The sequence below is a fragment of the Marmota flaviventris genome, chromosome 2, assembly GCF_047511675.1.
Source record: "Marmota flaviventris isolate mMarFla1 chromosome 2, mMarFla1.hap1, whole genome shotgun sequence".
Lineage (NCBI taxonomy): Eukaryota > Metazoa > Chordata > Mammalia > Rodentia > Sciuridae > Marmota > Marmota flaviventris.
This window is the reverse complement of record NC_092499.1, coordinates 197,489,229-197,512,155: the sequence shown is the minus strand read 5'-3', so window position 1 is coordinate 197,512,155 and position 22,927 is coordinate 197,489,229. Positions and strand designations below refer to the sequence as shown.

At 62.8% G+C, this 22,927-nt stretch overlaps 1 protein-coding gene across 1 annotated transcript in view; it reads right to left on the bottom strand.

The window, feature by feature from the left end:
* Positions 1-1,359: 1,359 nt before the first annotated feature.
* Prex1 (phosphatidylinositol-3,4,5-trisphosphate dependent Rac exchange factor 1) overlaps positions 1,360-22,927 on the bottom strand; it is a 139,378-nt gene continuing 117,810 nt past the window's right edge. The window contains exons 21-40 of the mRNA XM_071609007.1: positions 22,672-22,783; positions 22,217-22,404; positions 21,862-22,023; positions 21,069-21,279; positions 20,189-20,447; positions 17,721-17,927; positions 16,297-16,385; positions 15,011-15,093; positions 14,837-14,927; positions 12,900-13,028; positions 11,509-11,550; positions 10,300-10,520; positions 8,860-8,959; positions 7,164-7,307; positions 6,959-7,073; positions 5,957-6,023; positions 5,000-5,172; positions 3,749-3,851; positions 3,498-3,565; positions 1,360-2,182 (exon numbers count right to left, since the gene is read on the bottom strand). Coding sequence (XP_071465108.1) covers positions 2,140-2,182; positions 3,498-3,565; positions 3,749-3,851; positions 5,000-5,172; positions 5,957-6,023; positions 6,959-7,073; positions 7,164-7,307; positions 8,860-8,959; positions 10,300-10,520; positions 11,509-11,550; positions 12,900-13,028; positions 14,837-14,927; positions 15,011-15,093; positions 16,297-16,385; positions 17,721-17,927; positions 20,189-20,447; positions 21,069-21,279; positions 21,862-22,023; positions 22,217-22,404; positions 22,672-22,783 — 2,607 coding nt within the window. The 3' untranslated portion in view covers positions 1,360-2,139. The remainder of the gene's footprint in view (positions 2,183-3,497; positions 3,566-3,748; positions 3,852-4,999; positions 5,173-5,956; positions 6,024-6,958; positions 7,074-7,163; positions 7,308-8,859; positions 8,960-10,299; positions 10,521-11,508; positions 11,551-12,899; positions 13,029-14,836; positions 14,928-15,010; positions 15,094-16,296; positions 16,386-17,720; positions 17,928-20,188; positions 20,448-21,068; positions 21,280-21,861; positions 22,024-22,216; positions 22,405-22,671; positions 22,784-22,927) is intronic.

The following is a 22,927-nucleotide window of genomic DNA, read 5'->3' as shown; positions in this document are numbered from 1 at the left end:
CAGCTGGGGGTGACAGTCGTCTCTGAGTTTCTCTGGATCCAGAAACTGGCTCAGATAATTCTAAAGAATCGATCCATCACGACACCCCAAATCCCAAAGTCCCAAATGCCGTCACAGCATCGAGTCTTTTGAAACCTCAGTTGAAAGACACAAGGATACCCTGGAAGGGGCTGGATGGGGCCTCGGGAATGGGCCCAGAGGGTCAGCCTGGACCCCGGCGGGAGCCCGCCCAGCCCGCGCTGAGCTTCGGCTCCACCCCTGCTCGGATCCAGGGGCCCTGCAGGTTGGGGCGCAGGACGACCAGGTGCTGTCCCTCAGACCTTCCTAAGCCTTTGGCACCTAAGGCACCAGCAGGGGGCAGCCAGCTGCCGGGGAGATGGCAGTCACCATCTTCTACATCACGGAAACCACAGGTCCGGTCCCAAACACAGGGAAAACCCACCCAAGACCCATCATGCACCGCTACCAGCGAGTCACAAGCCCCGTGCAATCTCAGACCGTCCCCGCCGTCCCCGGGAAGGAAGCCACCCTGTCCCTGTGACCAGGAGAAACCTGAGGCACCGGGTGGAGACACCAGAACCGGGGGCCACTGGCTGGAGGACCCGGCACAGAGCTCCCAACCGTCCTGTGTGGCGTTCAGAGGTCAGAGCCACCCCAGGCCACGTGCCACAGACCAGGCAGGCCGCAGCCACCTCCTTTGTGTCATCAACTGGTTTTAATGATACTAAAAGCCCATCTCGAGTGCGAGGAGAGGAGCCCGGACAGTTAAGAAAACCAGTGGCAGTGGCCGCCCCAGGGCCCTCAGCTCCCTCAGCAGGGCTGAGGCGCATCCTGGGCTTTAACCTGCAGCAAGATGTGGCCACAAAGCCACCTCTTGTGGGCCTGTGCACGGTGACAAGAGGGGGTGGCCTCTGGGGACGGTGGGGACCAGGGTGCCCAGTAGCAGCCCACACCCACTCTCCCAGCCAGCCAGGGTGGCGAGAGTGACAAGACACCCCTTCCTCCCCGTGCTCCCCGCAGATGCTGACGCCAGGGACGGCCTGCTGAGGGTCCTCTGTGGGTCCCTCTGCCCATAAGGGCAGTGGCTTCAAAGTCCCAGACGCCCTGCTCTGAGAAGTTAACATCAAAAAAATAAAGTCCACCCGAGGTGCCACGCAGTGTCCTGCGCAGGAGGCCGCTCGGTGGCCCCCGGCTCACCGCCTCCCTCCGCAGCTCTGCCACCTCTCAAGCCCTTGCAGCCACCATCTAGAAAGTTCTAACCCCGAGTCAACGCTGGAGAAGCAGGATGGGCAGCAGGCACCTGTGGAGACCCAGACACCCTGCAACCCCAACTCTAAAACAGAGGACATACTAGTGCTCTTAAAATTTTCAATAATTTAGTTTTTCTTTTTTAGTAGAACTGGATAAAACTGCAATACTACCTCACGTTGGTCCCTGTTAGACAATATGCCTTTCTTTGAAACTTAAAATGTCAAATATATAATTATACAACCTTAGAAAAAATCTCGAAGACGGCAACGACAACAAAAAATAAAATAAAACACCAGAGACGTCACGCCATATAAATAAGTCCGAGTGTGTCTCGGCCCAGGGCTGGCGGCTCCAGTTCCGATGGCGGTGAGTGACGTCATTAGCTGGTGTGGCTCTTGTGTGTCCTCCGGTGGCAGGAGCTGCACCTGTCCCTCTGTCCTTCCTGGCCGAGGCCGGGTGCCCTGAGTCCACCGAGCTGGTTAGTAAGGTTAGGTGTGCGCAGGAAGCTCGGGCGGAGACGGTGCGGGCCCTGGGATGTGGCCTGGAGGGAGCCCGGGTTCAAAGTGCAGTGGCGCCATCCCGAAGGAGCTGTCCGCAGGCCTCGCGGGGCAGCACCTTGACACTGTCCCCAGGACTGGGATGGAGTCCGGAGCCTGGCTGCACCGTGAGCTCTGCAAGCCCTGGCGCCCGGTGCCCAGGGTGGAGAATGTGCGGCCCAGGGTGGTGGGCAGTCATGGCCGAGTGGGCCCTGTCCCCACAGCAGTGCAGGGGGCTGGCCAGGGACAGCTGGGCAGGAGCCTTGGGCCATCTTTGCTGCCTGTGGCATGGCCTGCTGGGTCCCCTCACTCCGCAGCTCCGTGGGTGCGGCTGAGCGGTGACATGTGGTGTTCAGAGGTCTCCGTCCACTGGAGGCTGGCAGAGGCGGTAGAGGCTGGTGGGAGCAGGAGAGAGAGGATGAGTGGGACCCCGAGGCCCTTCAGCACTCCCCCGCCACTTTGTTGACCGTATGGGCGATTCACACCCAGAGGACACCACTTGGCAGGAATCATGAGACAGAGCGTGAACACATAGACATGCCACACCTTCCCCAGCTGCCCGGTCCCCTCCCGGGCCACATCTGTCCCCCAGAGGCCGGTGGGTGTTTACAGACACAGGCGTGTCTTTGGAGCAGACCCGTGTGTTCAGATACGGGGGTGGGGGGCGTGGGGTCCCTTCTGCACCTGCGGCCACTAGCGACACCCGGTCTCTGCCGGAGCTCCTCCCTCCGCTGATCCCGGGACCCAGAGGCAGAAGGGTGCAGAGAGGGCTCCGAGCCCAGCTTGCACCTGAGGGGGGGCGGCTGCTGGCTCTCCAGCAGGACAGGAGGTCAGATGGCCCACGAGGAGTCCTGACCGCGGAGCGGGAGCAACGGGCAGCAGGCCACCGCAGTACGGGAAAGCCAGGCCCCAGAGGGCTCAGGGGACAGGGCTGGGCCTGGGTTCAGCGGCTCTGCCATCTCCTAGCTAAGTGACCTTGGACAAGATGCTTAACTTCCCTGGGCCTCAGCACCCCCACCTGCCAGCTGGGACCACAGCAGGACCTTGCTCTGAGCATAGCTGTTTGGGTCAAATGGGTCCCCATGGGAAGATGGGCCGGGAACCTGGGGCAGGGAACCGCCCAAAAAATATTAGTTAAACAGCTGAGGGTGACGAGCACATGTGGGACCCTGGGGTACCACCGAGGCCTGCAAGGACTGCAGCACCACCAAGGGCAGCGGCCTGGCCCGACCACGTGCTGGGGCCACGGAAGACAGCGTCCCTGGGGGAGTGGCCCCAGGGCGTGCGGGGACACTGCACGACTTTAGCAGTAATCAAGCTGTTTCAAGATGAGAAGCTATTTAACACCGTGGGCAGACGTGGGGAAGGAACTGGGCAGGGTGGGCGGGAGACAGGGTCTGGCCCAGTGAGCCCAGGTCCCAGGGGCTGCAGAGGGCTCAGTGCCACCGAGAGACGGCGGGGTGGAGGACGGGAGGGCAGACTGGCCGCAAGGTGCTGACCAGGTCCCCCCAGCAGCCACCCGCGGCTCACTTAGGACCTTTAGGGACCCTTTCCAGGGCTCCAGGAGAAGCAGGTCCTCGTGAGGTTACAGATTGAGCCAGACTCGTCTCTCCCAAAGCAGGGTCCTCAAAAGCCAGATGGGGCCCTGGCAGAGCCCAGGGGTCTGCCAGGCTGAAGGCCCCCAGAGGAGACGGGGCAGGGGCCACTCACCGCGGTGCACCCTGGGGCATCTGATCCTTGACTCGGAGGTTTTTGGCCAGAATCTCTACTCTGGGGCCCTGGAAGGAGAGAGTGTCAGCCTGGGACCCTGGAGGAGTTGGGACAGGCAGGGACACCTGGCTGCGGGTGGGCTCCCAGGTGGGCTAGGTCTGGGCTGAGGGCGCACAGGCCCAGGAGGCCTCCCCCACCGCAGGGAGCAAGCAGCTCCCCTGGGCCCAGCCTGGAGCGCCGCCGAGGCCCACCTGCTTCCGCATGATGTCCGTCGCCTGCATGATGCACTTGGGCAGCAGCCCGTGGCTCCGCGCCAGGATAGCCGCCTGCTCCAGGGACACGCTCAGGGTGCTCCTGCGGGTGGGAGAGGGCATGGGCAGCGGCTCCCACCGCCAGGCCCCACCTCCAGTGCCGTCACCCCGTGTGGCTGCGCTGCCCACCTCCGCCCTGCGTCCTCTCCGGGCTGACCTCCCCCACCTGCCCTCCTCCTGGCAGCTGCCACCCCTCGGCAGGTCACTGCTGCCAGGCAGGGCCTGGGGGCTCTCAGTGAGCTGAGGGCTGACCGAGGGGACTCCTCCGGCCTGGCCTCTGCTCAGTGGCCCCCAGCACAGCCACGTGGCTCAGACCCTATCGAGTCAGAACCGGCTCGGCACCAGGCCTGCGGCTGGAACCCCACCCTGCGCCCTTCACTCCGGGACCCTGGACAGACGGGTCCATCTCTGCACACCCCATTTCCTGAGAATCAAGACGAATGTGTCATTGACGTGGGGACCAGAAAGAGGGCTGTCCCTCTGCAGGACACTGCAGGACACTGAGAGCACCTGGCCCCACCACTAGATGCCAGTCCCCAGACACTGCCAATGTCCCCTGGGGAGCAAAACTGCCCCTGGCTGAGAGCCCCAGGATGGGCCCTTCCACACCAGCTCAGCTGGGAGGAAATGAGCCCCTGGGTGCAGACACCTCGGCAGTGCCCAGCTCGCAGGGCGCCCTCCTCCCTTGATGGGACACGACTGGACGCCCGCCCGTCAGGTACCTATCAGTGCTGGACACTGGGCTAGGTGGTGGGCTACGGCAGAGAGTGACACGGCGCCTGACCTCACGGGACCCTGCCTAGGGGTGGCGGGCAGCAAACAGAGGCCCTGGTGAGCGGGAGGCACTTAAGTGGGGGGACGAGGGGGCCTGGAAGGGCCCACTGGAGAGGGGCGGTCTTCTTCCCTGGGGCCAGCACAAGGGCAGGGGACAGAAGAGAGAAATGTCCAGCAAGGCCAGGAGACCAGCGCAGCCCGAGGAGGTGTGCAACCCCGTTCCTCGCGAATGGCAGGCTCGGGAGCCCGGCACCCGGCTCCAGGACAACCACAGTCCTGCCACCCTCCACTGCGGCCGCATCTCACAGCAACCTGCGGCCAGAGCGCCGAGGCCCTGCCCCGGGGCCGGCAAGCAGTGGAGGACCAGGCCTTGGGCCCAGCCACCCTGACCCCGAGGCCCGGCCCTCCCCAGCCTACCTCTGCATGCCGGTGCCGCACAGGGCCATCTGACAGGCCCCCAGGCGGTAGCAGAGCTCCGAGGAGACAGGGATGAGGCTGGCACCCAAGCTCCCACCGGCCCCAGGTTTGGGGTGCACCAAGGACTTCATGAGGCGGCAGAGCTCGTCCAGGGCGTTGATGGGGCGGATCAGCTGCAAGGCGTGGGACAGATATAATGGGGACTCTCGGGGCACAGCCGAGGGCCTCTGGCCTGCCTCCCCATCTCCTCCTCATCCAGAGGTCCCTGCACCTGTCCCCCCAGCGCCCTCTCCAAGGTTTCCATGACCTCTGCTCAAGAGCAATCTGTGGCTCCCCGCTACCCTGCAGCTGGCGTTCGGTGTTCGCCCCGTACTTCAGGTCTCACCCCCAGGCCTGGCCTCTTCACTGCCCAGGGCGTCCTCCAGACCCCTCCTGAGGAGGAGCCCTCCCTGCTGTCCCAGACCCCCAGCCACCGCGTGGAGGTAAAGGTGGCTCAGTCTTCCTGTGCCATGGCGAGATCCCGCCGGCCACACATCCCACAGCGCGGTGCCCAGCATCTCCCAGGGCAGCTTCCAGCCCCAAGGCCAGAACGCCAAGCCGGGGTGAGGCCTGCACAAGCCGGGAAGGCCGGCCACAGACCCTGAAGAGCAGGGGCCAACAGGCCGGTGGCCCGGGCAGCCCCGCCCAGCACAGGCCAGCCTGTGGGGAGGAGCCCCCAGGAGGCCTCACACCTGTCCACTTCTCAAAACAGCTGGAAGCCTCCGTGGTTCTCAGGAGATCTCTTGATCTCTAAGTGCCCACAAACAATGTGAAGGAAAAGAGGACCTGGGCCCACCCGGCGAGGGTCCACCTCTCTGACCCGCAGTCACCACGGGAGCAGAGAGAGCAGACCACCAGTGAGCAGAAACCACCTGGGGACCCCGGGGCCCCGCCCAGCCCAGCTGCAGGGGGACGCACCTGGTCTATCTTCACGGCGGTGGTGCTGGCGTCCGTGGGCAGGTTAGACCGCTCCAGGTAAAACGCCCTGAGGGAGAGAGAGGCTGAGAGGGGCCACCCCGCCACAGCTGCAGGGCCGTGGTCTCCCAGGAGGAATCCCTGTGCCCCAGAGGAGGCCACCCTCAGGGCTCCTCTGACAGCCCCCAGCCGCAGGGCACCTCCCCCCCCCAGTGCTGTCCTCAACTGCCCCCGCCCTGCTGCCGCCCAGACCTGCTCTTCCTCCCTGAGCCCCGTCCCCGCCTGGCCCTGGGCGCCGCTCACTGAGTCGCAGAGGTTCCTCTAAAGGGCCAACCCATGGGCACCTAGGCCTTGGGAACCAGGCGGTCTCCACTGGAAGGGAGTAGAAGCCACCGGTGAAAGACGAGCTTGTGGAGCAGGTGGATGACAGCAAATGGCAAACCAGGCCCCAGGGGAGGAGGCCCTGACACTGGACCTGCCATCTCCTAATTCTCAGCCACCCTTTGTCACCAAGGCAGGACTCGGAGGGCCACAGTTGAGGCTGCTGGGGACGTGGGAGCTGCTCCCCTGGACACGTGCTTACTCCCAGCAAAATCTGTTCCCTCCACTTCTCCCTGCAGGTGTGACCAGGACAGAGGCCCAGGGGCCACGCCCCTCTCAAGGCCCATGAATCTCAGCGCCCATCTCAGCTCCGGTCCCCACGCAGAGTGGACAGGCAGCTCTGCTCAGCAGAAAGGACCTGCTTTGAAGCCAGACTGTTGGCTGTGTGACCGTGGGCACACTGTGTATGCCCCTGGGTCTCAGTTTCCTCATCTGGAAAATGAGTTAGCATGACCTACTGTGCGCACTGCCATCGGACTCTCATGCAAAGGCCCCGCACAGAGCAGGTGCCCCAGAAAGGGGCGTCTGGCCCACTCCTCCCACGGAGGGCCTGCCCGGCACTGCTGTGTCCACGCCCTGTGGCAGCTCTCTGAACCCTGGCCCAGCGCAGCCCCAGGCACACACCTGAGCTTGCGGTAGTACTGCTGGACCTTCTCCAGGGACTGGGCATTGACCTCCTGCTGCAGGTCCTCTGCTGCCTGGCTGCCCACAGGAGGCGGCCCCTCCACGTTCTCCAGAGCTGAAGGGAGAGGACGGAGGGCAGGGGCTGGGTCCCCAGTGCTTGGTGGCCTTGGCTCGGCCCCTGCGGTCCCCCACAGCCGCAGCTCACCTTTCGTGAAAAGCACGGTGTGCAGGCGGAGGCTGGCCCCGCTCTCCAGGCGGGAGGGCAGCTTGGAGAAGTGGTCGCTGTCGAGGTAGAAGACCACCCTCAGCGCCTGCCGGCCGCCCTCGATGTGGTAGGAGACGTTGGTGTCTGCGGAGGACAAGGCCACACGGGCTCACCGCAGGGCCCCGCCCCCGCTACAGGACCTTCAGCTCTCCCTTCCCCAGGCGCCAGAGTGACACCCAGTGCCTCCCTGACCCCTCACTCCAGAGGGATAACCCCAGATCCCCTTCTTCCCAGCCTCAGGTGGCACCCTGGGACTTCCATGTCCACTCACGCCAGAGTCGCATCCTGTGACCCCCGTTCCCCCAGCCTAGAGAGCGCCTCAGACTCCCGCCCCACAGGGCGCCTCAGAGAGCCCCACCCCCCGGAGCCGCCTGTGACCTGCCTCTGGGACACCCTCCACAGCTGCTGGTTGCCACTGCTTTATTCTTGGCCCCGACACCGACTGCCCAGCAGGGGAGCCAGCGGGTGTCTTCAGAGCCCTACGGGTGCTCCCCTCACCCTTTGCCTGGTCACTCAGGGCCCCACCTGGCAAAAGCTGCCCTCCAACAGGACCTGCATCTCGTTCACCCCCATGAGGGAGAGCTGCGGGCCAGGGGGGGCAGAGTGCAGCCCTGGGGACCCCTGCTGCGCCTGCAGGTGTCACTGGTGGACCAGGGCTTCTCCCGGGGCCCAGGTCGGCCCACGACAGGCAGCACCACAGCCAACTCAAACTGGCCCCTGTGCAGCCGTCTGCGTCCTCTGCAGGGACGGTTCTGCCCCAAGGAGGTCAGAGCTGGTCCTTGAAGGGGAGGACGGGTGTTCCCGAGAGCCCAGACACGCGGCCCAGACACACAGCAATTTCAAGGGGGTGGCACTTGGGAAAAAGCTGTCTCGGGGGGCTTTTTATGAAGTGAAGTGAAAGAGCACCGATCTAGAGAGCAGCCCTAGGCCCATGAGCTCTGGAGTCCTGGGGACAGCACGTGGCACACGGGCGCCCTGCTCCACCCCCGAGTTCCCGAGGAGGGAGGTCTGGGCGGGGTCCCCAGGGCCCAGCAGAGCCGCGCTGGAAGCACACACAGGGTTCTCGGCCTCCGCGGGAGGTCACCTGCGCTCCCCCGGGACCCCTGCCCAGGCCCCACCTGACCCACAGCAGCCAGCGACTGGGATCGGCATCTCTGATGCCCCCAGGTGACCCCAGGGAGAGACCACGGGGAGGGCATAAGCTGTGGCCATGCTGCCCGGCACTGTGGCCCAGAGCCCGTCTCTGGCTGGCAAGTACCGGGTGCTCCCTGCTGCGGACGTGTCTGGGTGGGTGGTGCGAGTGGGTGGGCAGGGGGTGGGCAGGGCAGAGGGAGGAAGACAGGACAGAGGAACCTCAGGTAATCAGGCCTTAGTCCCTAAGAATCTTAATTCTTCCCGCAAAGAGGGGCGAGTCTAGGGTGGGATCTGAATGAGAATCGCTCGTGGGTCTTTTAAGGGTGCTGGGGCAGCTGGGTTGATGGGGAAGACCCCTTCCACGTGTGCTGCGATTCAGCTCTGAGACTCCAGCTGGGGTGTGAGGCTCGGGCAGCTGGCCTGCAAGCAGGGGAGGCCAGGTGGCCCCCACGCTCCTGCCGCCTCAGCGTCCTGACACCCACCGTGCGGGGGAGTCACTCACTGGCCACGTAGTTCTCATCCAGCTGCTTGAAGGAGAAGCTGACGTTGTCCAGCTCCGACAGGGTCACCCAGATGTCCTCCAGCATGGTGCGCTCCTCCTTCTGCAAGAAGACACATGAGGGACCTCGGGTGCCACCCACCCCAAGCTTTCCCTGGACAAGCTGGGGTCCGAATCTAGGCCACGTGCTACACAGCGGGCTCCTCCCACTGGTCCTGCGTGTGCTCTGCCTTCAGCTTGTCCTGCACCCCAGGGTCAGAACCCATCTCGCTCTGACTTGCTGAGCGGCCCTACCCTGGACCAACGGTCACTGACAACCATTCCAAAGCTAACCCACCACCCCTCCCTGCCCCTCCAGCAGGCCCCACCCACCCGATTCTCTCTCCCCTTGCCCCATACACAGCCATGACCAAGCCCTGAGACCCACCATCAAAACACGCTCCAGAGCCCCCCAACTTCCCAGCCACCACTCCAGGGGTCCACGTCCCAGGAGGACCCCACAGTTCCCCCTTACCCTCCCCCAAACAACCCCCCTCTCCCCGTGCCATCACCTTTGTCTAACTTGAACCCACATCCCACCTCTCACCTGCCTCCAACCGGCGAGCCTCCTGCCCAGAGCAAGGCCCAGCCCTGCAGGCCCAGCCCGCGCACCTCACCACCCACCGCCTCCCTGCTCCTGGGCCACACTGCCTCCGTGGGGACCTGAGCACAGCTGCTCCCTCTGCCCCACGCTGTTCCTCAGGCCATCTGTCTACTGGCTCAAAGGTCACCGCTTCAACACGGCCAGCTCTGACCACAGATTCCCAAGAACGTCATGGCCTCCACTTCCCTGCCTCTCCCGCCAGCCTTCCATTCTGTCTTCTCATCTGCCTCCCCAGCTGGAAGGTGAGCTGCAGACCCCAGCAGTCTGGTGCCTCGCAACATCAGAGACCAAACGGACAGGGACTAGCATCTGGCTCTAAGACATGAGGGCTGGTGTCCGGGCAGCCTTTCTGAGTCCAGTGAGAGCAGACCTCTGCCCAGCAGAGGGCGCTCCGAGGCCACACTTCCCACCAGCCAGCGGCTGGGCCTTGGCCACCAGAGCCAACCAGCACTACAGGTATTTGTCCTGGGGACTGTTGTAGGACACTGACGAGCATCTCTGGCCTCCACACACCAAGTGCCAGAGACACTACTCCTGGATCTTTCAATTGCTGTAACTAAAAATGTCTCCAGATGTTGCCAGTGTCCCCTGGGGCAAAACCGCCTAGCTTGAGCACCATGGTCTACACCACGTCTTTTACTTATGTGTGTCTCCCGCCCACCAGGACGTAAGGCCCCAGTTCCTAACAGCGGTACAGGGTAGGTGCTCAATAAACACCTGCTGTGTGAACAGCGGGGCCATGGGAGCCAACTGCAGGGGACACAGGCTGAGGGGCCTCCCGTCCTCCTCTGCCCACTCACCACTGCGGCTGGCGCCAGCAGGGACTGGCAGTGCAGCAGGACCCCGGTGGCGGCCACCTGCTCCAGCCACTTGCGGCTGGCGTCCCGGCTGCTCTCCTCGTACTCGCCGTTGTTGTTGTAGCGGTAGCTGAGGGCCGCCAGCAGCTGCTCGGAGAAGGTGCACACCGCGGCCACCAGGGCCTGGCAGAAGATGGCGTCCCTGCGCAGCTGCAGCTCAGTGTCTGTGATGGACCGACAGGCCTCTGGGCAGGTGCTGGCAGCAGGCTGCACCACCCCTGGCCCCGAGCCCCCCACAGACCCTGCATGGGGCAAACTGGCCAAAAGTTCACTTGGGCCAAAAGCCAGGTCCACAAAACTCCCCCTCCGTGAGCAAGCCACTTCACCCCAAAGCTGCTGCTCCCCCGACCAAGCAGGTGGGCCCGTGGGTTCCCGGCCACTATCCAGGCCCATCCCTGGCCATCTCTCTGGGATGCAGCACTTCTCGGCCCGGCCGGCTGTGTGCCAGTGGTGCGGCTGTGCCACCGTTGAGACCGGTGTTCTCCTGCTGCCCCGCCCCTCCACCGCCTGGCCCCGCCCCTCCACCACCCCGCCCCTCCACCGCCTGGCCCCGCCCCTCCACCGCCTGGCCCCGCCCCTCCACCGCCTGGCCCCGCCCCTCCACCGCCTGGCCCCGCCCCTCCACCACCCCGCCCCACCTGAGGCAAAGAGGCTGCAGGTCTCAGCTGCTGAGAGGAATTACCCTCAATGTCTGGCCAGCTGGGTGCAGCTGCCTATTTTGACCTGGATCCTCCCTTGACTACAAGTTTCTGGGAAGAAGGGAGGGACAAAGGTGGACAAACGAGGCCCACCCCACCTGCAGCTCGGGCCTCCACCGTCTGCTGGGTCTGGAGCCTACTGACAAGCAGCCTCCCTCGCCCTCCGTCCTCTATCCTGTGTCCTCGTCAATAGTCACCCAGGTAGCAGGTGGCCCAAGACAGGGCTCCCAGCTCCAGGGACTGAGACTTGTCCCTTGGACACAAGGTGCAAGTCTTAGAGGGGCAGGAGGCCAAAGTATCGCCTTCCCCAGTGCAGATCCTGAGGGGCCAAGAAAAAGTCACCCTGGCCACAGAAAAGGCCTCCCCAGGCTGTCCTCATGGACGCCCACAGCCAGCGGGCCTCGCTGGGTACCCCTGGGCCCATGCACTCACGGCTGCCCCTCAAAGCCCTCACCTGTGCACTTCAGCAAGGCCAGGAGCAGCTGGTTCTTCCCATCTGAAGGAGGAGGGAGAGGAGGAGGAGGCTAAGGGGGGCTGGCAGGTGACAGCAGAGCTGGCCCAGCCCCGTGCCTGAGCCTCACAGAGGGCCAGTGCTAAGGCTGCACGGGGGCAGTGTCTACTGAAGGGTGGCAGGTCCCCATCAAGCAGAGACGACAGCTTGCACTTCGATCTCTGGAGCCAGAGTCGCTGCACACACACACAGGTACACACGCACACACAGTACACACGCACACACAGTACACACGTTTGTGATACACCCACTCACACCAGCAGAGACTGAGTGCACACAAGTACAAACACACACCGAAGCTTGGCCATCCTGGACAGCACGGCTGCCCTCAGGAGAAGGCCCTCCCTCCTCAGACGCCTGCCAGCAGGCGGCTCTCCTTCAGAGGTGCCCTGGGGCCAGAAATGCCTCAGAAGGAAAGTCTAAGTCCTGATGCAGTCACTTGAGGTACCGTCTTCCCTAGGATGTCAGTCAGAGCAGGTGCCAGTGGCTGAGCGTGCCCCCTCAGGCAGGGCACTAAGTGCTGATGGGTACTGACTGGTTTATCCTCCTGACCCACAGGGGCAGGCGGGAGCACTGGGAGCTGCTGCACACGCAGAAGTGGGGGCCAGAGAAGGCAAGGGTGTGGAGGTCGCATGGCCACAGGTGTGTGGCCTGGGATTCAAGCCCTGGCCAGCTGGTCACAAAGCCCACACAACTGCAGATTTGTAAACAGAACAGCTCAGGGCCAACAGAGATTCCAGCTCAGAGGTGGCTTCTCCTTGGGGCCACGCCCCAGTCCTTCACCTCCTGCTTTCCCAGTCCAAGGTCCCGCGCCTGGGTCCTCTAACCCAGGAGACCCATATTCAAATACCAACAAGGACGGGGGCGGGGGCCACATGAGAGGTGTGGCATAGATGCCAGGCTGCAGGGAACTGGAGAGCACCCCTCGCCACCCCAGAGGGCAGCCACCACTCATCTCCTGCCCCAGTGAGCATGGGACGGCTGGCCTGCTGCCACCTAGAGCAGCCAGGGGAAATCCTGCTTCCCGGCGAGACCTGACCAGACACTGGGCGCCCATCCTTCTGCGGCCCCCACCTGCCAGCCTGCAGCCTCCGTGATAAACAAACGACTGAACCGAGCCCCTTTGGAAGCCATGAGGAACAAGCTCAGCTCTGCAGCCTGCGAGACGGGCTCAGCACCATGGGCACCGGGTCAAGGGTCCACAGCCCGGGCTGGCCAGGGGAGGTCACTCAGCTGACAGCGTGCAGCCACTCCTCTTCCCCTTCCCTGAGCACACAGGGCAGGGGGCACAGAGGTGGGCCACAGACCCCCCATGACCCTCTCTGCCCGCAGACCTTCCACGTATCTCTGGATGTTGTCCACCAGGGTCTTGATGGAGCTGGGCAGGTTCCAGGGGTCCTCCTGGATGCTGATCTGGATCAAGCTCCGGCCACGGACCATACACTCTTCTTTCTGTTTGAACTCTGGGGCAGGAAAGCGGCATGAGGGCCAGGGAAGGGGCTGAGGTGGCTTTGGAGAACAGTGGTACAAAAGCCCACGCCCTGTCACCAGATTCCAAAGCTTATAACCTAGATCCAGGGAGCAGCAGGCTCTAGGATGTAATCCAGGCCTTGGAGAACAAATACATGGTAAGTGTGCTACCACTTCACATGCCATTCCCATCGCAGACATCACTGATCCATCTCAGCACCCTTCCTGCTAGTCGGGGGCCAGGATCCACAGCCACAGACAATCCAGTGTAGGCAGCACCAATCAATCACAGCAGACTTTGCTCCCAGATCTGGACCCTGTAGCCACAGAAGCCTTCTTCTCAGGTACCAGGTCTCCATGCCACAACCAACTAAGCAGGCACATGAGTTGTGACCTAGTTCTAACCCTTCCCTATACAGAGGAAGAAGCCCAGGCAAGTCACTTGCCTAAAGTCACACTGGGTAGTGGGAGAACTGGGACCTGAATGTGGCCCTAACAGGGCCAAAGGCCAGGCAGACGCAGGTCCCTGTTCCCTTGGCCTCTTCCCGGGTCTCTGAGGTCTTTGTGGCTTGGGGCCCTCTCTGCTGTTTCTTCCTGAGGTTCACCCCTGGACAGGGGATTGACACAGCGGGAGGGACAGCTGAGCAGACCCGATGCTCCCCTGGAGGCAGAGGCTGTCCGCATTCCCATCTGCACACAGCTGGGAGCCCCCGAGGTCAGCAGTGTCCCATCCTGCTCAGGGTCACCAGCACCCAGCACAAGGCCTGGCACAAGCTGGCTCTAGGGAACTATTTACCTGCTACATAGCTGCACAGATGGACTGGCAGCTGGGGACGGACAGATGGTGAGGGGGGGTTAGTGGGATGAAAGGCAGGAGGACATAAGAAATGTCAATTCTTTTCGTCTCAATCATTGCAGAGGAAAGTCTCAGTTTGGTGCTGGTGAGGCCTGAACGCTTCTCTCACTCACACAGCCCTCTCCTGAAGAGCAGCAGAGGCCCCGGGCAGGGAGCCATGCCCACCTGACCGCAGTGGGATGACACTGTGGCTTTCCCATTAAGTTGATCACTGTGGCTTATCATTAATATATGGCCTACCACATGGGCTCTTCCTATGGGGGCATTTTAATAAGATCCTTTTAAAATTCAATTTCCAAAAGGAAGATACCTTTTCAAAACCTATTTGTTCATTCACTTAGGTACGGGGGAATCGGACCACCAGCCCTTTACCACTGAGCTACATCCCCAGTCCTTTTTTTTTTCCTTTGAGACAGAGTTTTGCTAAATTACCAAGGCTGATCTCAAGCTTGAGATCCTCCTGCCTCAGCCTCCTGAGTCACTAGGATCACAGGCCTGCACCACCATACCCCACAGGAGATGCCATTAACAAAACAAAAGTCACATCAATAATAAACTCCGCAGCAAATTCACATGGCTGCAAAGTGGGATGAGGGGAGCAGATCCCCGTGGGCGTGACAGACGGGAAGTGCACTCCAGGCTGTCCCTTGTGTCACAAATGGGCAGGCCCAGGGGACCCAGGGACCAACCCCAGGACACCAACTGTCCCTGTAGAGAGCCAGGTCAGGCTTTGCAGCTCCTGCAGCTTCTACCACACAGACCTTGTTGTTCGGCTTTTATGAAGCTTTAAAAGTAAAACATAAGGACGACAGTGGAGACAGATTCTGAGCGAAAGCAGGCTGTGGGCTGGCGTGGCCCAGGAGTCTGCCGGCCTGGACCAGCCAGAGCCACGCAGCAGGGCTGTGTGCCACAGCGTCCATCCTGCTCCCACCGGGCGCCCCTCACCTTGGAGACTGTGCTCCATGGGGAAATGCCTGGTCTCCTCGAACGCCCTGCCCATCACCGGCCCCTTGAGCAGCGTGTTGATGGCGTCCACCTGGAGACAAGAAGCCCCCGGTGAGTGTGGCTGCCCGGGGGCTGCGAGGACCCAGGGCCACACCAGGCTGGGACAAGGCCGACCTGGTTGAAGAGGTGCTCCAGGCAGCCATGGAGCTTGTCCTGCTTGTCCGATGGGATGCGCATGTCACAGGGCAGCTCGTCCCCTGGCAGGAGAAAGAGCGTGGCTGTCAGTCACTGCTGCCCCACCCCGCTCCTCCCCAACCTCTTCTCAAGGAGGCCACACGGCCATAGAGCCCTAGACCCACAGGGGACATGCAGCCTGCCAGACTCAGGCCCCAGCTGAGTCACTGGGAAAATCCCTGGACCTCTCTGAGCTTCTGTTTCTTCATCTAAAAAATGGGCAAGAAGCACTAACACCCCCCAGATGGCAAGCTGTTGTCATTCCCACTCCACAAATGAGGGCACTGAGGACAAAGACCTGGATCCCAGCCCCACGGAGTCACGGCCCCTGTTCCAGTGAAGTCAGCTGCCACTGAACCCCTCTGAGGACATATTTCAATGGCCTGATCTTCTGTCATGAGACATGAGAGCCAGCCACACAGTCCGCCTTCCTGGGCCTTCTTTTCTTCTGCCACATGATGGGGGCAAGTTTTTATGTACAGAAGTCCTCTGGCAGGACACAGCAGTAACGGGGTGCAGGGGGGACGGCCTGGGCAGCAGGAGGCTGTGGCTGAGGGTGGGAGGGACCCGCCACCTCAGCCTGTCTCTTGTCTTTCTAACAATGGCCCATGTGGACGTGTGACCTATTTATGCACAAAGTGTACTTTCTAAGTCTGAGTGAATGAGAACTAAAATTAAAACGCAGCAACGTCAGGCTTCAGGAAGCGCTGCAGACACAGCATGACCTCATCTGATCATCCACCTGTCCGTCCAGCGGCCCGCCAGCCACCGCCATGTCCCTCTGCAAACACATGCCCTTGCCGATGGCATCCAAGTACCATCGGTGGGCACACCTGGGAGCACGACGGGTTTGGATTCGAGTTCACTGGCTTCCTTAAACCTTCCTGTGCTATCTGGACTTTGGGTTGGTGCATGGTCCTTCCTATGGGCCCCCTTGGTTCCAGGGGTCTGTGGGACCTCAGAGCACCCACCACCCACACATCCCATGCAACCACAGGCCATGGTGCACGACCGCACCGAGGTCTCTATCCGCTCTGTGCTGGGATCTTAGCTTTGCTAAGTTCCAGCACCTGGCATGTGAGAGGTGCTTGACTAAGTACCTGCCAAAGCAGGACACAGAAGGAGGCTCCATGAGATGCAGAGCCACGACCTCCAAACGGCGGGGCCGAGCAGGAGGAGCCCGCCAGCCACCCGCCAGGACCCTCCCCGCTGGGTGGCCCACTCACCGGACCCCATCTCGTCGCTGCCCAGGTAGGAGCTGTTGCTTCTCACACTGGTGTAGGACAGGACCGAGTCCCGGTTGCTGTTGCACTCGCTGTGTTGGGCGAGACGGCGGGTCACCCTCCCCTCGCGCCCCTGGCCCCGCACCCAGACCTGCTGCAGAGCACGGCCAGACCCCAGCCCAGGGACAACCAGCCGGGGGCCTCTCAGGTCCGCAGGGGGGAAGCGCTTCACGGCCCAGCACAGAAACAGAGAGGAGAGTTGCTTCCACTCAGCTGTCACCACTGCCCTAGGTCCCCAGTGCTCCCGAGTGCCTGGCTCTTCTTAGGGACAACCCTGACTCTGGGCACAACCCACCACTCACCCGACCAAAAGGAACTCAAGGAATCAGGAGCAGCTGCTCCACCATTCCACCCCACGCTCTTTGACAATTCAATGAAAACCAGAGGGACAGGAACTTCAGAAGGAAAACCCAGGGACGCGAGGGGCCTTGGCCTCGGAGCTCCGAGGACAGCACACAGGCAGCCAGAACGACCCGGTTACAGACCCCAGGAAACCGGGCACAAAGACCAGGCAGGTCCCGTGGGGACAAGAGGAGCATTCGCTGGCCGCATCCCGGCAGCCCTGGGCTTTGCCCACCAGAGGGGGTCTGGCTGCCTCGACTCCTTCTGGCTGCAGCTGAAGGTGACAAGGCCCTTCTCAGGGGGTCCGGGGCTCATTAGGCTGAGATAAGAAATTACCAGCAGCCAGCACAGAGTTAGCACAGGGAACCGAGTTCTAATCTATTTAACCCGCTAATTAAAGCCCCACTGATCTTGTTACAATTAATCTAACCAGTGGCAAGACAGCTCACGGCCTCTCAGAAGAAAAAGAAAACAGACTTATTCCTCAGATCAAGTGAAAATAAATAGCATTCATGTAAAAACTACATTTTTTTGTAGTGCTGGGGACTGAACCCCAGGGTGCTCTACCATTAAGGTGCACCCCCAGCCCTAACTACCTACCTACCTACCTACCTACCTACCATCTACTTATTTTGAGACAGAGCCTCACTAAGTTGGCCAGGCTGGCCTTGAACTTGGGATCCTCCTGCCTCGGCCTCCCCAGCTCTGGGATTACAGGCGTGCATCCCTATGCCCGGCAGAAACCACAGGTCTTAAACCAAGTCTGAAGCACACCGTGTGGGCAGATCAGCCCTCTCCTCTGCACTGGGACACGTATGGCTGAAAGGGTGGCGTCTACCAGGCCAGGCAGAAGCGCCAGCCTGGGCAGGGAGCTGGGTGGGCTCTCTGGGATGCACCTTGGGCGGGTCTCAGGGCCAGACCACCGCATTCCACAAAACGTCCATGGTCCCAACTTCCGCATGGTCAGAGGCTCACTGTCCTGCTGGCCGTCCCACCAAGCCCTGGGCCACCCATACCATGCCCACCTGTAGGAGTCGCGGTAGCTCATGGTGTCGTGGCCCGAGTCCTCCTGGTCTTCCTCAGACACCTTGAAGCACACTTTCTTGATGCCCCCATGGTCGGTCCTGTCCATCTCGCTCTCCTCGCTGACCAGTGAGGAGGAGGAGGCCTCCTCAGCCAGGGGCGGGTCACAGGCCTCGCCAGGGGTGGGCTCCGTGATGGTGGACAGCAGCCTGCAGGGCAAGGGCTCCAGGTAAAGGCCCAGGCCCCAGCTTCACCAGCTGTGACCTTTGATCCTGCACAGGGAGCTGCCCAGGGTTTTGTGTCCCCTCCCCCCTTGGAAAGCCCACCACAACTGCGCAGCCGCCCGCGGCCCTGCCGGGGTGAGAGCGCAGGTTCATGCCTTCTGGCGGCTCCCGGCCTGGCTCTGCGCATGGGCTGGGGCTCTGCACATGGCCCAGAGGGCATGGCTTCCAGACGGCAGGCCGCGGGGCCTCGGACACCCCTGGGCTCTGCCACCACGGACAAGAGCACCGGGGACAGATGGCAGGTAAACACGCACACAGCTCAGCACAAGGAAAAGTCATTCAAAAGGCAGTTCCTGCCCAGGCCGCAGCCCCTTCAAACCCTAACGCCACCACCTCCTGTCTGAGAGGCCTGAGGCAAACTGTTCATGAGACTCGACCTGCACAGTGGGATGGTGTCACAGGAGCCTCAAGGCTGGGAGGTGGGGACTGACAAGCCACGCGTTAGACACAGTGCTGGGCCTCGCAGGCGACCCACAAGCCCGGGCTAGCCACCATCCCGCCTCTCACGAGATCAGGGTCACAACTGGCCCCGCTCTGCAGGTGAGGAAACCGAGGTCAGAGAGGCAGCCTGAGGTCACACGGCCAACAGGCCAGGAGTAAAGCCCAGGCCTTGGGCTCCTGAGTCTGCAGCCGCGGCCTCTACAGAGAAGTCCCCACCCATGAGGCAGAGGGCGTGACAGGACCTCAGGAGCCTGCAGCAGGGGCAGCAACACGAGGGGTCCACCTGTCGCTGCAGCCCCCCCTCCCAGCCCTGAGGATTAAGAGAGCCTCCAGAACAAGTCACCCTGTCCATCCCCCTTGTGACTCTAGCACAGGGCTTTTCAGCCTCTGATCTCCCCCAGGGGCAATGTGCCTTGCAGGGGGCAATGTGCCTTGCAGGGGACACTGGACGCCGTCTTGAGACGGTCTGGGTTGTCATCACAGGGGCAAGGGATTCTAGGGCCTCTGGGGGATGGAGGTTGGTGACGCTGCCACCCACCCACAGTGCCCAGGGCGGCCCCACAACACAGAATGACCCACCCAAAATGCCAACAGGCTCCAGGGATACGCCCTGTCTTAAGGTGACCATGTGCCTCTCACTATGCAGAACGGAATCAGCAGTTACTTAGCCCCCTTAGTACCTAGTCCCTGCTCAAGTGTCCCTGACACTCTCAAAATCGTCCCCTCCAGGCGGGTCATGCACTGCTTCATCTCCTTGAGGGCCACATCCAGGAGGGCCCCAGCCCCATCCAGAGGCTGCTTCTGGGGGCTGGTCTCCAGGGTCCTAATGGCTATGTCCTGCCTCCTCCCCGACATGTTTGCTGAAGAAAGGGGTCACTTTCATGCAGAATGGCCCACCTCTGGCCTGCCCATCCCGGAGGTGCCATCAACCCTGCTCTGCCCCACTCTGCTGCCCTGCAGACACTCAGTGCCCACCCTTGGCACAGGAGGTGCTGCATGCGCCCTGCTGTGTCACAGCAAGGGGGACCTCAGGTCCAGCTGTCTATCTTCCTGGGATGTTAAAAGAACAAAGATCCCAAGGCTTTCACCAGGTGCTTCGGCCTCCCTGAGGAGGCTGCAGCACTCACTGCTCTGCTGGAAGGGTACTATGGCCCCCAGGGGCATCTGGCAATGTCTGTAGACACTCTGGGTTGTCACCTTGGGAGTAGGAGTGCCCCTGGCATCTGATGAGCCCAGCACATTGTGTACACGACAGCTCCCCTCAACAAGTTCACTCCCGTGCTGTGGAGTGAGGCCGAGGGCCCCGCCTCCCCGCGGCCCCGCCTCCCCGCGGCCCCGCCTCCCCGCGGCCCCGCCTCCCCGCGGCCCCGCCTCCCCGCGGCCCCGCCTCCCCGCGGCCCCGCCTCCCCGCGGCCCCGCCTCCCCGCGGCCCCGCCTCCCCGCGGCCCCGCCTCCCCGCGGCCCCGCCTCCCCGCGGCCCCGCCTCCCCGCGGCCCCGCCTCCCCGCGGCCCCGCCTCCCCGCGGCCCCGCCTCCCCGCGGCCCCGCCTCCCCGCGGCCCCGCCTCCCCGCGGCCCCGCCTCCCCGCGGCCCCGCCTCCCCGCGGCCCCGCCTCCCCGCGGCCCCGCCTCCCCGCGGCCCCGCCTCCCCGCGGCCCCGCCTCCCCGCGGCCCCGCCTCCCCGCGGCCCCGCCTCCCCGCGGCCCCGCCTCCCCGCGGCCCCGCCTCCCCGCGGCCCCGGGCTCACCTGTTGATCTGGGTGACGTACTGCTTCATCTCCTTGAGGGCCACATCCAGCTTGGTGAAGAGCTGCAGGTAGGCGTCCTGCACCTCACGGTCTTCCTGCTTCAGCAGGAAGCTCAGGCCCCGGTCCTCCGGGCCCAGGGCCCCGCTGGGGGGCCCGAGGCTGTCGTCGGGGTCCCCGTCCACAGCAGGCAGGCACTTCCAGGACGGGGCGGCCATGGTGGTGATGCAGTGCTGGGTGTAGGACATGGGGTTCAGGTGGCCTGCGGGGGAGGAGGGCAGGCGGGAGGTCAGCGGAAAGCAGACCCACTCCCAGAACTCCGGGAGAGGGAACTTCCCTGCCAGAACTTTCTTTTTCTTTTCCTTTTTTGGCAGGTACCAGGGATGGAACTGAGCGCCTCGTGAGGCCAGGCAAATGCTCTACCACTGAGTTCTACCTCAGCCTTTTTAAAAACAATTTTTTTTAAATTTGGGGACAGGGTCTCACTAAGTTCCAATGCTGTACTCAAACTCTGCGATCCTTTGCCTCAGTTTCCCCATTAGCTGGGATCACAGGTGCAAGCCCTTTTCAGAATCTTGATCCACTAAGTTACCTCAAGAAGACAGTTTCAGTTTGATGCCAATACACCTTTAACCACGGTTGGCTTTTCCTGTCTGGAAATGCAGACATGGTGGCTGGCACACCAGCAGCCATACTCTACCATGAGGCACCCTGAAAGTTAGAGCCCCCTTCTAGAGATGGTGATGCAGAAAGATAGAAGGGCCTGGACTCCTAATGACCACGGAGCCACATTCCAGCCTGGACTGTCGGCCCCCAGACACTGTTCTGTTTAGGTACCGTAGTGTGAGTCTAAGCACCACCTCTAACAGACACCAGCAGGTACCTTGCTCAGGGTCAAGGCCGATGAGGGAGGGCTTGCGTCCGAAGCGAATGCTGAAGGACCTGCCCACCGAGGGGGTGGTCTTGGGGTAGGACACCTCCATGAGGTTGACGTGGCAGTTGGTGGGGCAGAAGTCCAGGCCGCACAGGGGGTGGGGCTCTAGGGCCGCCTGCTTGAAGGCGGGGCTGACCCGGCTCCTCAGCTGAGCTGCAAACTGAGAGCAGAGGGGCACGGACCGTGAGCGGGGACCCGGGGTTCTGGGCCACCCCTAGGAAGCAGGGCCTCCAAACGGGAAGCACTGCCCCCACACTGTCCCTCCTGGGCCGGGCAGAGGCCGGGGCGCGGAGGCCTCAGGACTTAGGTGCACCCACTTCTCCACGTCAGCTGCTGCACCTGAGCTGGCCTCAAGCAACCGTCTCTCCTGGCTCAGCTCTGAGGTTCAGGCAGGGCTGCCTTCCCCCCAACAGGGACCAGGACAGGGCCAGCAAGAGCTCCCTCTGATAGTGCTAAAGCCAGAGCTATGAGGGCCACCACCTCACGGCCCGAGTGTGAAGCCACGTGGGGAACAAAGCCGAGGGACGGAGAGCGGCCGTACTCCTGCAATAGTGTCGTATCCGATTGAAAGCCTGGATACAACCATGCCTGAAGTTCACCTCTGCACTCTTCAGTGACAGAAACCCATGAAATTTCCTGTTTGTTTAAGCAAAGTTGGACTGGAGTTTGACACTGACGAAAAAATACCCCAGGTGAGGTCCCACGCCTGGCAGCCAGCGGTGGACCTGTGGGGCGTAGCTACCTTTTGGTAGCAGGCGATCCTCCGGCCAATGCTCTCCAGCTTGGTGTCACAGATGTTGCGGAACTCGAAGTGGGGCATGGTCACGATGGCGCTGCTCCTGGCCATGAGCCGTCCGCAGTTCTGCACGAAGGCGCCGTCCTCCGCAGCGAAGGCCTCCAGGACCTGCAGAAGCAGCAGTGGCCGCTGAGCACCCGCTGAGCCGGGAGGGTCCGCGCTCTACCAGCACCCCAGGTCAGGTCCGCTGCGGCCATGCTGCAGACTCAGGCTACGGGACAAGTCGCCTCCTCGGCCCATGGCCACCAGGTGCAGGGACAGGGACTGGACCTCGGGCTCCAGGAGGGCCCCTGCCCAGGACCTTGGCGGCGAGGCCGAAGCAGCCGCGGGGCTCCACGATCCTCTCCAGCACGTGGCACTTGACGCCGGCCGTGCTCACGTACTCGTACACCACGCCGTGCTCCAGGCTCACGTTGTCCACCGTCAGGCTGACCACCGGCCCGTCCTCGCGCAGGCTCAGCTGTGGGCCCAGGGACAGCAGGGGCCAGGCTGGAAGCCAGGGGGCAGGCGACACTGAGGAGGGCGCGGCGCCGCGCCCCGCAGCCAAGCCCTGGCACCCGCACGGGACGGGAGCCTCAACCCAAGGGCGGCCGGAGCCCGTTCCAAGGCGCTGGCTGCCTCTGCTGCCTGCTGCCGTCCACCCCGCCCTGGAAGAGCCTGCCCATCTGCCCCCACACCCAGTCCCACAGGTGGGCAGGACACTGGCACAGAAGAGGACACCCACCCTGTCCCTGTCGCGCCCCCGCCTCCCCCTACCAGAGTCTGGCTGGTCGTCCTCCAGGGCCCCCGTGTCCTCTCCGGGGGTCTCCTGGCTGGCTCGCGCCTCCTGGGCGTCCTCGTGGGTGTGGTAGATCCAGTGGTAGAGGCCCTGGGAGGAGCCGCTGTGAGAGGGACCGCCAGGGAGGAGGAGACGGGGCCAAGGGGCCACCCGCTCAGCTCTGGGCCGGTTAGGGACACTGCCTTAAAGGAGCCTCCCAGATGTCCCTGGAGCTCCCAAGACCCCCGGGAACGC